Here is a 12,637-nt window from a genome sequence, read left to right as displayed (position 1 = left end):
TGTGGGAAAAGTTCCACCGGGGCTGTGAGGCAGGGGTGTTGTTACATTATTCACATATTTTAACACAGAATCTTCAACCTACAAAATAAAAACAACTTTCTTGTCTCTTCTTTTCGTCCTTTCTTTTACTTTTCATCATTTGTAGCAATAAAAATTAATATCTTTGTTAATTTTTTGTCAGAGTATATTTCTAAAGTATGAATTTCACTTAGAGAACAAAAATTTCCGATGAATACTGAAATTTCGCTCTCAGCTACCGAATCTTTTCACCTACATTCTGGGGGTTAAAAAGCGAAAAAATCCAATTTTCAGAATAAGAAAAGCTCTTTAGAATATTGTTTTGGCATAAAATATTTCTAAAATTTCCTGTTATAATTAATTCAATCGAAAAAATATCAACATTTTACTATTACTAGATTTAAAGCCATAAAACCAAACCTACATTCTGGGGGTTATAACGAAAATGGGAGTCAACTTCAAGGACCAAAAAAAATAGCCTATCTATCAAAAGTAATGAAACTAACCCCTGGGAAAGGGTTTTGGGAGTTCAAAATTTCGTTCTCTCAGGTCTGATTCAAATTTCACCTACATTCTCGGGGTCGGGTGCTGTAGGCAGATCCGAGGGGAACGCCATCTCATTTCGAATAACCTAAATATTCGAATAAGTGCAGAGTCTACTGTAGTTCAATAGACGATATCGGCTTTCCAAATTCTCCCCAAATGATTACCCATGATGCATTGCGCAAAAAAATTCACAGAAAGTCAATATCGTCTGTGAACTTTTTGCTCAATGCATCATGGGTAATCATTCGGCGAATTCGAAGAATTCGGAAAGCCGATATCGTCTATTCTTTGTGGACAATTTAAAAACATTCTAAACAAACAAATTGATGCCCCATTAAAACTTAGCACTTTTTATAAAAGAAGGGGAGATAAAATTTGAAGTAAACGTTTTACTTTCAGGATTTTGGGCTGTAAATTAAAATTGCTAAGCATTCTGAGGGTTTTAAAAGTTTCTTGGACATCTTTTGAGTCGTCGAGGAAATATATTTTACCAATGTCAAGTGGTTTTTCTACTTTTTTTGGATTCGTCGAAAAGTCATCAACAAGCAACATGCTGAATGGACCTACCAGGGATAGATTGTCGGAAACATGCTTAATGAAGATGAAAATGTTTGAACTAAAAAAGAAAGATAACAGCATAGCATATAGATGCATAAGCTTGAAAACAAGTAATTGTTTCACATTGGCTTACCGATGTTTTAGAGGTAAAGAGCCCCATATAAAATGATTTTTAAATATAAAATCTAATGAAGCAACTTCCAAAATATCCAAAATTTGGCTAAAACTTTTTATTCTTTTTTTTTTAATCTTAAGTCTTACATTTAAAGGATTACAATTTCGCATCACCGTGTAAAAAATCAGGACACACTAATGAAGCAATCCACCAAAAAGTCTAGAAAGCCCTTTTATATGCACTTTTTGTCCCAAATTCGCCCATAAAATTTTTTTTTTCGAAAATTGGCACGGCTGGACGAACAAACGAACAAAGGTTAAATTAACGGACTTTTAGAGGATTTTTTAAAAAATCCGACCAGGAGTAAATTTTAGTCTCATTAAATCAGGAGAATTGACAAGGATTAATGAGTAAAGGAGATCTGATTCAATTAATCTTTTTTTTTTAATTTCAATTCCAATATTTAACATTTAATACAAAACTAAACAGTAGAAAATTATATTACTAATTTGTTCAAGAAAACAGATACCGTTGGAAAGATAGTTCAGAGCACAATAATTTTTAAGAAGAATAGTTTCAAAACCTTTTGACAATGAAGGTGAAAATGAATGAGGAGTTTTTAAAATGAATTCTTGTTCTTATAACAATACCAGTATTTCAATTATTTAAAAAGCAAGTTAAAATGCTCAATCAAAATTAACCACCATCGTCATGAAAAGAATTTCCGTCATGTCGTAAGTATAGGTTGGCGGTAAAAGGGTAAAAAGTATTCCACAATTCGATAAACTTGAAATTATTTAAACCTGTTTACCTCCGGAAAATTTAAATTAAGAAAAATCAAAATTCTAATCTAAAAATGATACATGAAAATTCGAATTTAAAAAATTCGGGCTATGCTATTTTTTATAAAATGTTTCTCAAAAAAATGAAAAATTTAAATTAACTTTTACAATTATCTTTTCTGTGTTGAAAATATTGCGAAAAGGGTGGAATTCTAGAAGGCTGTGCTCGCAAAAGTGCACTGCAGTTAAATTAAATTGATATCAATTATCAAGGGGTAATATAAAAATGAATGAGTTAAAATGTTAAATCGTAACATAAGAAAGTCGCATAAATTATATCCCTAGACCAGCAGCTTTCAATTTGGATAAAAGTATCTCCGCTTTCTTGCATTCCTAAAACGAGAGAAATGGAGGTTAAAAGAATACTCTTTGTTGAAGCAAGGGATTGTGGATTGTTTATTAAAGTAATTAGCAAAGCATTTTGAAGAAATAACAAATGTCGATAAAAAACACATATCGTTGCAAGAAAGCCTTAAGTAAATTTTTGAAAAAATTTACTTACCAGTATAGTCATATTCAGAATTTCAATTTTTTGGAGCAAAAAAGCCGTACTTTAAAGGCTGTTCGTTATGAACAAATCGAGAAAAATTTACTTGTGGCTTCTTGCTCTCAAGCAACGATATCTAAAAAGTATCTTTGCTAGAATCAAATCATTCAACTAAAGAATGTAAATGAAAGGTACCTCTTGGAAATCTCGGACAGTTTTATAATATTCTCTTTGTTTTTCAACCAGTTCCATTAGTGTCTCATTGCAAGCATATCTTTTATCTTTTTCTTGTTTCAACTTTTTCTGAATTTTATCTTCGGTCGCTTTAACGCCTTGATTGATTTTCTCTAATTGTTTTAAGAATTCTTCCTTTGACGTGTCTGAGCCTTGGCTTGCGCTAGAAGGAAGGAAGGTTTTTATGATAAAATATAATGCAAAAATTCGTCTGGTTGACTGACCCGAAAGCTATTAAGAATATCAAAGTGCTAATACCAATGAGCAATGATAAATTGATAAATTTTGATTTACTCATCGGGTAGGAATTCTAGCGAGGAGATACATTTTTCTATATCTCTTTTGTAGTTTATGTCAGTTTTGACAGCTTTTTCATACGTAAAAACTAAGGAAAGATGTTAAGAGGCTGTAAGAGGGCAACTTACTGTTCAAAAGTATCATGGATCGAGTTCAGATACCCAACCTGAAAAACCAGAGCGATTTATTTTAACCAAAGCTGAACTTTATGAAGAAATGCTCAGTGTCGTGCGAAGTTCAATGTTTAATGAAATTGTGAATAAGAAGATAATTGTTACAATCTGTTAAAAGATTAACCATCGTAACAAAAATAGAGAAAAATCATCAGAAAACAACGTTTAGTCAGAAGTAGAATTACCTCTTTTTCTAAGTACAATTTGGTATCATCTAACGTATTATATAGTGTGTAGAATTGTTTGGTCTCTTTGTGCGTTGATCCAACTGGAAGAAATATGTGAAAAATCATTACAGTGATACGCAAAACTATGTGTAGACTAGTCAATGTTATAATGAAAAACGTAAAAAGTTTTGTTCGCATTGAAAGCAAGATTTGAATTAACAGGGTTCAAATTCAAGAGAGTTCGCTTACATTGGTTATAGAGTTCAACAAAGCGACTTTGATATTGTTTGAGTTCTGCTCTGGTCGGTACATCATCGATTTTCCATTGCAAAGATGCGATCTCTCGGTTTCTTTTAGCCTAAAGAACAAGCAAAAGGAAACGAATTAATTAATCTCGAAATTCGGATCAGTGCAGAAAACATCTTGTAAAATAGTCCAATTTTCAAAAATGAGACCGAAGATCAGAAAATTTACGCCACATCATCATGAACACAAACGGCAGATTCTAGCAGATTAATCTTTTTTGATATTTTAAAAGGATCTTTAATTCATAATTTGAACGCATTAACTACTTGTACGAATTCCAGGACTTTATTTGGAAATAGAGATTATGTTATTTCTACTACTTACCAGTGCCAGTCTCATTTTGCGTAATTTTTCAGTGTCGTTATCAAATTGTTCGTTGATGACTCTCATCCGTTCCTAATGCAGAAATCAGAGAAATTTGAATTTTTTATCAAAAAAAAAAATGGCGAAGCTATCTTGAAACTGAAATAGGTACTAAAATACAATCACGACCTTTTGAACATAAAATTTCTTTTAAGATTTTATTAGATTCGATATGAAAAGTTAAAGATACGAAATGAACGGAACAATTCAGAAAAATGCTTTGGACAATCCCAGGTTCTCCCAGTGTTAGGCTGCGCCACTTATCATTCTTAGTGAAGATATCAGCCGATCCGAGGAAACAAAATAAGGTACCGCTTCCGTATTATCTCCTTCGTTGACGATTGCTTCCAATTTCGACATTTTCTCCTCAATTTCTTTCAATTCAACCTGTTAAAGCGAAAGATTAGAGTTATTGAATTTACGATGTTAAAAGTTTTACACATTGTCAATGTTTCATTTTCTCTCGTCACCGTCAGGTGAATTTTTATCAAAATTGTCAAAACTCTTTATTGAAAGATTTAAAGTTGATTGTTTCTTCTTTTGCTTGGTTTAACGTCTGGTAAAAGTGTCCGATTCATACCTTGCAGTGAGCTTTGAACTCTTGTTCTTGCTTTTTGAGACTTTCATTCAATGCCACGAGTGATTGTAATTTCGACAGAGTACTGAAAAAAGTTCAAAAAATTCATTTGAGCAAAATCAAGATACAAGTGACGAATGACAGCGACAGCGCCATAGATTAGAAAAGATTAGCCATGACAATTATCAGTCAACCCCTTCATTTAAGAACAATTCTTTCGGCTGCCGATAATTTGATTGAGAACCTCATTAAAAAAAATGGCACAATGCAAAAATAGATCTTGAATAGACCTTTCCGATGAACCCGATCCTATTTTGCTTTAATCATTTGAAGTTGATATACCGTGGCTTTGGAAAAATCCTAATATTTCCCACAGTACTTAAGACTGAAGGAGTTAAGATTAGTGATCTTATCTGTGTTGAAAAACCCTGAATCACTAATTGGAAACTTACTGACCTTTTCGTTTGTTCTGATTCCAATTCTTTCAATTTTTCTGTTTCCACATCCAACTTCTCTTTGTATTCCATTTTCTAAGGATGGAAACGGAACAGAAAAATAATTAATGATGGATGCACATAAGGAAATAGAAAACACAATTCGTAACGAGAGCTTTGACCGAATTATTTACAGTAGAAAACTTAGGATGATTCTAAAAGATAAAAAACAACAAATCTACACATGAAAGATACTTTAATGGGATAAACTTTTGCGGGGATTTGTGACTTTTACTGTAAAATCATGCATGTTGGTTGTTGAATTAAACATTATTTGCGCCTATTTGATGCAAGTAGCCACTCAAATAGTATTTATTTGACATACTTTGAATTTTGTTTAGAAATATTTCGCGGATGAGGCCCTTCCAAATTTCCATTGGGAAATCCGCGAAAGTTTATCCCATTAAAGTAACCAATCCTTGTATTCAGGCAATGATGTTCAATCAAGAGTAATGTTCACCTTTTTATAAACTTCTCTCGTTTCATCTACTTCATTTTCAATCTCACCCAATTCTGTGTTAGCCTAAAACAAAAAGAAGTTATTTTAAAATATCAAATTTTGGGTATTTCTGCTTTAGTAAATATTTTCCATGATGCGATAAAGCTTCTAAATACAATCAATAGAAAAAACCTTTTGTAGTTTTTCCTGTTCGGCAGTAATAGCCTTCTCCAATGCGGTCACATGTCTCTTGTGCGTTTGAAGACCACCAGATTTGCCCGCTTTCATATCGCTCGCTTCCTGTTCAAGCTCTGCTTGTCTCTGCAAGTAATCTTTTGCGATCTGTGAGATTTCTTCGGATTTCATACCAACGATGGAGCCGACTGCTTGCGATGAGATCATCTAAAGGAAGAAGTTATTTTCCTAATTGGTATTTTAAGGAATGAAAACCACGACTAAAATTGGACCAGACTAGAATTTCTGTCTTCTTGGTTTCAGCTTGAAAATAAAGAGGGATGTAGATAAAGTCTTAGATTTGTCTCTTACTCACGAATATTTCCAAACAGTCCCTTTGACTTTGTAGAACGAAATACGGCACTTTGAATAACATCTCATTGAAAAAGTTGAAGGGGACTGAGCTTCCAAAAAACGCAGATGAGATGGAGTTTTTATAAAATACTTCAATATTTGGTCATTTGAAGTAACAAAAATGACGCGTTCTTTAGAAAAAGTAACAAAATTGTTTTATTACTGGTTAACGACCAACCAAATCAAATAAAATCTTGTAAAAACACCATCTCGTCCCAAAAAACGTTACAATAAGAAGAACCTGTTGAATGTCAGTTTCGGACATGCCCTCCATGAGGAGTTTCAATTTCTTTTCTTCTTCTTCTTGATTTTCTGCTGACTCATCACCTTTTACTTTTACCAGGCCTGCAAAAAATGGAGAAAAGACCGATCCTTCAATATGTTAGAGCTGTGATTCAAGATCAATTTGATTATTTCTTTGGTGATACTAACCCACCTTCATTCGCTTACTGATGTGATTTGAGATATAAAGTTTGACACAATTACAAATCAAGCGTTAGGAATTATTTGACCTACTTTGGATGAAAATAGTTTTGATATGATCGCCAGCTAAAATTCCCCTCACAAACCTGCAGCAATGGCTTTTTGTTTGGCTTCTGTTTCTTCCTTGTTTGCTTTACTCCCACTGAAACCAAAGCGTTGACCGTATTCTAAGAGCGTGCTTTGAACTTGTGTGTCTTCATCAGCTTTGGCAAACTTGGAGGGCTTCTTGAACATTCGTTTTGGCTTGTATGATTCCTGTTGCATTATAAAAATTAAATTTGGTTGAATTTGAAGGAATGCGAATTTTAGTCCGATAAGGGAATAAAAAAGCAATAAAACAAAACCACTGAAATGACACATTATTGTCAATAGTATTGTAGCTTTTTCTACGCAAGTATGTTTTTCACAGGCATAGCATACAATTTTCAACCGGAACAATAAAGGATTAAGAAAATCCACTATCCGAAGGATGCGACTATAAAGAGAAGAGAATCATTTTACTGAACTTAACTGAAAGAACAACTTCATATAAATGAAGTAATGAAGTTCGGAGTTAATGCGATCTTAAAAGTTTTCTTTTCACATATCAAAGTGTCTCCGTTTCATGTCAGACACATATTTCATATCAGGACAGTGTCTGCCTTTTATTATATTTTGCTGATATTAGCAAAAAAGCGTTTTTCTTTTCCTTGTTCTGACCAATCTTGCTCCACATCCGTGTCAATCCAATGTGAAAAAGCTTGTAAATTAAAATTGATGTGTAAGCAAACGATATCACTCTTATTCAAAAATAAAACCTTTAAACGATTTTAACAAAAATAATCAAAACCTTGAATGTTTTGACGGCATCAAGGGATAGGAATTCTTTTTCCTTTGCTTCTTCATCTTTGGGCATGGAATATGATTTGTGAAATTGATTAATTGAGTATTCACGAATCTTATCACCCAATTCTTCTCGAACTTCGATTGCCCTCTTTACAAGCCACTGAAAATAAAACGTCAACATCATAAAATTAAGTAAAAGAATTTTTGAAAGTTCTTATTCTACAGGGGTCAAAGACTTGCAACGTTACAAATTGTTCTAGAAGCTCATTTTGGGCTTGAGAGAGGTAAATTAATGAGTAGATTAAGATTTTTCTAAGGAGATGGTTTCTGTTTAGGAAATCTGGCGTGATTCGCAAAAACACCAATTCGAGTTTTTTCGATGACGTCATAAAGATTTTATTTAATGACTTTTGATGAAACAACAATTACAAATTTTGACCAAAGGTGCATGTTATATAAATTTTCAAAATTATGATCCATCAGAATTTTTTAAGGATTTCAGTTTTTTAGCAAAAAAAACGATGACCTCATCAAATTCGAAATTCTTTTTTGAAATTTTCAGTAATTAAACTAGTAATCAATGATTTGTAACATTAACATTGTAAGCTTTTTGACCCTGATTATCTCGAAGTTACTATAGTATTACGGAGGGAGATGTAATTTCTAACCAAACTGTCTTTTTTTCAAATATTATTAACAATGTTATGAATATAATTGTGTTGGTGATATGGTACCTGGATGACAGGAAATATATGAATGAAATCGAGCCCTTGAATTTGATGAGGTTCTATGCGATGTGGACATTTCATCTTTGGTAAAACTGCAACAATCTTCTCAGTCAATGCACTATGAATAAAACAAATGAAGGAGTAAAACAACAGTTGATTTAACTTGATGATTATTACTATGAGGGACTATGAAGTACCGATGTGGCCAAATATGTGTCTTTTTGGTGCTAATAGTAATAACAATGGTAACTATGGCATGTTTAAAGGCTACAGTAATTTGAGCCTATCACTGAATGGTCAAACTCTGGGCTATTTATATGCTTTCAAATACTGAATGGGATGCTAAAGTCTATTCACGATAAGTGTGCACTCTTTTTTCTTTTACCTATAACTTTCGAAGGAATTCTTTAATCTTTACAAATTTGGTATCATTGGAAAGATATTAGTGAGTGGAACAATTTGAAATAAAAAAATCTTTAAAAGAATTCTGAACATGAAGATGAAAATGAAGAAGAAAAAAATGAAGATCTTGTAGAAAAGTGCTACAGTATAACTATCATTTTCACTGAAGTGAATCCTTGATCATCGAACGTCATCACTGTGAAAAAATTTCTCAAAAATAATCATTCAGTCAAACGATATCAAACAAAGTTATAAGCTGATTGACGTCTAAAAACGCTGTTTTTGCAGTTTTTTGCTGTTTTTTGGGGTCAATCACTTATTAACTTTGTATCATAACTTTATATTGAATAAATATTTTAATGAAATTTCTTCACAGTGATGACTTCTTCATTTTCATCTTCATTTTCAGAATTTTTTGAAGATTTTTTTATTTCAAATTGTTCCACTCACTAATATCTTTCAAATGATACCAAATTTATGAAGATTGAAGAATTCCTTCAAAAGTTATAGGTAAAAGAAAAAAGAGTGCACACTTATCGTGAATAGACTTTGGATGATATTGCGGTAGAGAAATAAGAATCATGTTTTAATGTAGGACAGGGAGTTTCTTTTTAAATGAATATGGATTTTTAAGAATCGTTAAACGATCCAATGCAAAATTGAAAAAAATGGGACCGTACAGTTTTTATTGACAGTCATGCTTTTTTGAATCTAACATAAAGGAGCTGAGTAAGCAACGATTTATAAAATGAAATATTGAGAGTATCATACATTTTCTGACCGATTGTAGAGTTTTCTTGAAATAAAAGGTCGACATCAACATCGAAATCACACGTGGTAATACACCATGTCATACCACCAACTACCTATCCAAGAAATTTATAATGGGATTAGTGCCATCCGAAGTATTATAAATTGAAAGTGAAGCTTACATTCCAATTGCCTTCCAAAGAAGTGTATAATATGATATAATTATATTGAATATATAACGAGTATGTAATTAGCATTTTTTATCAGAAAAACTCTCGGATCCCTCACATTTCCGACATAGTCTTTGTGAAAGAATTAAGAAAAGAAACTAATGTAAGCCAATCCCCAAAAAAAGTTAGTAACAGATGGACAAACCGACAAATGAACAGACAAGGGTCGTTTTAAAGGACCTCGAGGTAGATTGAATTAAAGAAAATAAACAAACCTTATCGAAGGGAGATAATCCTTTAATTCTTGCTCGAAAATATCCAGCAGCAAGAAGCAAATCAACTGTTTCATGAAACTTCTTTCCCTGCTCCTCATCTTCCCGTGTTTCTATCTAAGAGAAAAAGTTTAAAAGCTGGAGGTACCATCACAAATGCTGCTTAGTACTTGTGGTTAGGAGAGAGTTACCAGTCATTTATCATTTGGAACTCTGTTGTTAATATACAAAGTCCAAAAGTTAAAAAAAAGAAGTCCTTGAATTTGAAACATTTTGCTGAAGCCAGCGTTAAGCAAATTCATAAAGAGCATTTATTAAAGAAGGTTTCAGAGCCAGATTTCCCAGCTAAAGTTGGATGTAACTACTTCAATTACCTTTTGGGCCATGTTTGGTATTGATTCAGCCATTCTAGAATGGAAAAATTGAAAAATTTTAATGATAGTTTCCATTGAATAAATTCAATCCTGTCACATAGCCCATAATCACTCTCTCTACAAAGGGTTCTAGACCTGTCTTTCTCTTCTCTGACATCAGTCGAAATTAAAATTACAATAAACTTCTAGATTATTATAAACTTCAGCTGAAGAAAACTATTCATCTAAGTTGATAAATGCGTATATATTTTAGGGAAGAAATTTTGGTGGGATAGGGAATTAATTCAGTGAATGGCCAAAAGAGTTTTTCCAGAGGGAATAACCAAGGCCTTTTTGAGGAATTATAGTCCGGGGGACAAAATATCCCACCCCTCATAAAATCTTTAAAAATAATTGAAGCAGTTTTTTGTGAGAACTTTTGCAAAAATTTCCAAAGAATGGCCTAATAACTTTAAACTGCTATAGCTCTTGATGTAGAAAAGATTTTTTAATTCAATTAAATTCCTCACAAACAATTTTAACTAGATTGCCAAAATTTTCATTGCCCAAGACAGTCCAGTGCCCCAAAATTGTCATAATTATTTGTTTATAAAATTTGGCGCCATTACAGGGGGGGGGTCATGCAGTTATTATATAAACACTATGACAATTACTACCGTGGTGGTATATAAACCAAAATTTGGGAAAACAGTTACTAAACAGTGGACTAACTGCAACATGGGTGGTGCCTAAGCCCAAAATTGTCGATTTTGGTAGGATATGGTGTACTAAGTGAGCACATTTTTCAATTTTTCACTTAAAATTTTAGGTTTTTAAAAATTCCGGAAGCAAAAAAATTCAAAACATTTTTTTCAAAAGTCAAAAAAAAATCACAATTTTTTTTTCAATCAAGGCATGAAAGATATTTCAACAAACTTGGAAAATGATTGAGATATTTAACTCTTGAACGGTCGTTAATAAGACGTACCCAGTAAAATGGTATCAAAAATGAGGAATTCAGTGAAAAAATTGCCAAATTTGGCATTTTTGGGGGTGGTATACACCAATTTTGAGGGTAAAATCAGTTAGTACACTATGGAATAACTGCAAGGGTGGTGGTGTCTGTAGAAAATGTCCAAAATTGCAGTTACTCCACATAGTGTCAAGGAGTAACTGCAAGACCCCCCCCCTGGCCATTATGATAATATGATGTCATCACAAAGGAAATTTTTTTTTCTAAATTTTCTTTTCTTTGATGTTAACTCATTTCCAAAATTTGAGTGCCATACCGTAATATGTTGCAAAGATATTGATGTTTATAATTTGTTAGAAAATCCACATAATGTGAATCTCCAACAAGCGATTTTAAGTACATAAAAAATACCGGCACTCTTGTTGAGTCTGGCAATCCATCAATTACAGCCGGCAAAAAGTCAGTAGACAGTTTGCCAGCATCATTAGTGTAAACTCAACAAATGAAAAGCTTGTAAATTAAGATTGAAGAAAGAGTATAAGCAAACGATATCAATCTTATTTAAAAACAAACCTTTAATCTTTCATCTACAAGATTAAATTTTAATCAATAACCAACATTGTGTATATATAGTCGAACGTGCGCAACGCACTGGGCTCAACTTCAGTGCTTTCAAACTATTCATAGGGCCAATTGTAGAACCCCAGATATTCACCCAAGGAACAAGTGTGCAAAATTTCAGCCAAATCGAACAATTTTTGAAGTCTCCAGGCTGCCCTAAAGTTTTAGCCTCGTTTTGGCGAAATCTCGTCCCTGGGCCCCAAAAATCAAAATTTTCAAAAAATTAAAAAAACATCCCCAGATATTCACCCAAGGAACAAGTGTGCCAAATTTCAGCCAAATCCAACCATTTTTGAAGTCTCCAGGCTGCCCCAAAGTTTTAGCCTCGTTTTGGCGAAAAACTCGCCCCTAGGCCCCAAAAATCAAAATTTTCAAAAAATAAAAAAAGCACCCCCAGATATTCACCCAAGGAACAAGTGAGCCAAATTTTAGCCAAATCCGACCATTTTTGAAGTCTCCAGGCTGCCCAAAAGTTTTAGCCTCGTTTTGACGAAAAACTCGTCCCCAGGCCCCAAAAATCAAAATTTTTAAAATATGAAAAAAATACCCCCAGATATTCGCCCAAGGAACAAGTGTGCCAAATTTCAGCCAAATCCAAGCATTTTTGAAGTCTCCAGGCTGCCCTAAAGTTTTTGTGACAGACAGACAGACAGACACACACACACAGAGACAGACAGACAGACAGACATTGTCAGATTGTAGCTCAACTGAAGTTGAGAATAAGTTTATATTTTTGCATAGGTTTTTTTGCATATTTTCAAAGGAAATCTGACCATGATTTATACAAATAATGGAAGATGTTGGGTGACAACCCACAGTATGGCCTGAACTTATCGAACCACTTTGTAATTTCAAA

At 33.1% G+C, this 12,637-nt stretch overlaps 2 protein-coding genes across 5 annotated transcripts in view; both read right to left on the bottom strand.

Annotated features, from left to right (window-relative positions):
* Positions 1 to 12,637, bottom strand: part of LOC136799478 (signal transducer and activator of transcription 5B-like) — a 279,436-nt gene that overhangs the window by 161,426 nt on the left and 105,373 nt on the right. The window lies entirely within an intron of this gene.
* Positions 1,660 to 12,637, bottom strand: part of LOC136799481 (coiled-coil domain-containing protein 93-like) — a 112,810-nt gene continuing 101,832 nt past the window's right edge. For 3 of the 4 annotated variants that reach the window (XM_067056194.1, XM_067056192.1, XM_067056195.1), the window contains exons 2-19: positions 10,209 to 10,242; positions 9,838 to 9,951; positions 9,414 to 9,508; positions 8,247 to 8,358; positions 7,517 to 7,672; positions 6,774 to 6,942; positions 6,446 to 6,549; positions 5,809 to 6,018; positions 5,638 to 5,700; positions 5,140 to 5,213; positions 4,687 to 4,768; positions 4,419 to 4,493; positions 4,068 to 4,139; positions 3,687 to 3,795; positions 3,456 to 3,538; positions 3,226 to 3,263; positions 2,762 to 2,963; positions 1,891 to 2,412 (exon numbers count right to left, since the gene is read on the bottom strand). In XM_067056194.1, the coding sequence (XP_066912295.1) occupies positions 2,353 to 2,412; positions 2,762 to 2,963; positions 3,226 to 3,263; positions 3,456 to 3,538; positions 3,687 to 3,795; positions 4,068 to 4,139; positions 4,419 to 4,493; positions 4,687 to 4,768; positions 5,140 to 5,213; positions 5,638 to 5,700; positions 5,809 to 6,018; positions 6,446 to 6,549; positions 6,774 to 6,942; positions 7,517 to 7,672; positions 8,247 to 8,358; positions 9,414 to 9,508; positions 9,838 to 9,951; positions 10,209 to 10,241 (1,851 nt within the window). In that variant the 5' untranslated portion in view covers position 10,242 and the 3' untranslated portion in view covers positions 1,891 to 2,352. Of the gene's footprint in view, positions 2,413 to 2,761; positions 2,964 to 3,225; positions 3,264 to 3,455; positions 3,539 to 3,686; positions 3,796 to 4,067; positions 4,140 to 4,418; positions 4,494 to 4,686; positions 4,769 to 5,139; positions 5,214 to 5,637; positions 5,701 to 5,808; positions 6,019 to 6,445; positions 6,550 to 6,773; positions 6,943 to 7,516; positions 7,673 to 8,246; positions 8,359 to 9,413; positions 9,509 to 9,837; positions 9,952 to 10,208; positions 10,243 to 12,637 lie in introns of all 4 variants that reach the window. The other variant, XM_067056193.1, reaches the window with a different exon arrangement.

Source organism: Clytia hemisphaerica, unplaced genomic scaffold, assembly GCF_902728285.1.
Source record: "Clytia hemisphaerica strain Z4C2 unplaced genomic scaffold, Clytia hemisphaerica genome assembly, whole genome shotgun sequence".
NCBI classification, from domain to species: Eukaryota; Metazoa; Cnidaria; class Hydrozoa; order Leptothecata; family Clytiidae; genus Clytia; species Clytia hemisphaerica.
Note: the sequence above shows the minus strand (reverse complement) of the source record. Positions and strands in the feature narration are given on the sequence as shown.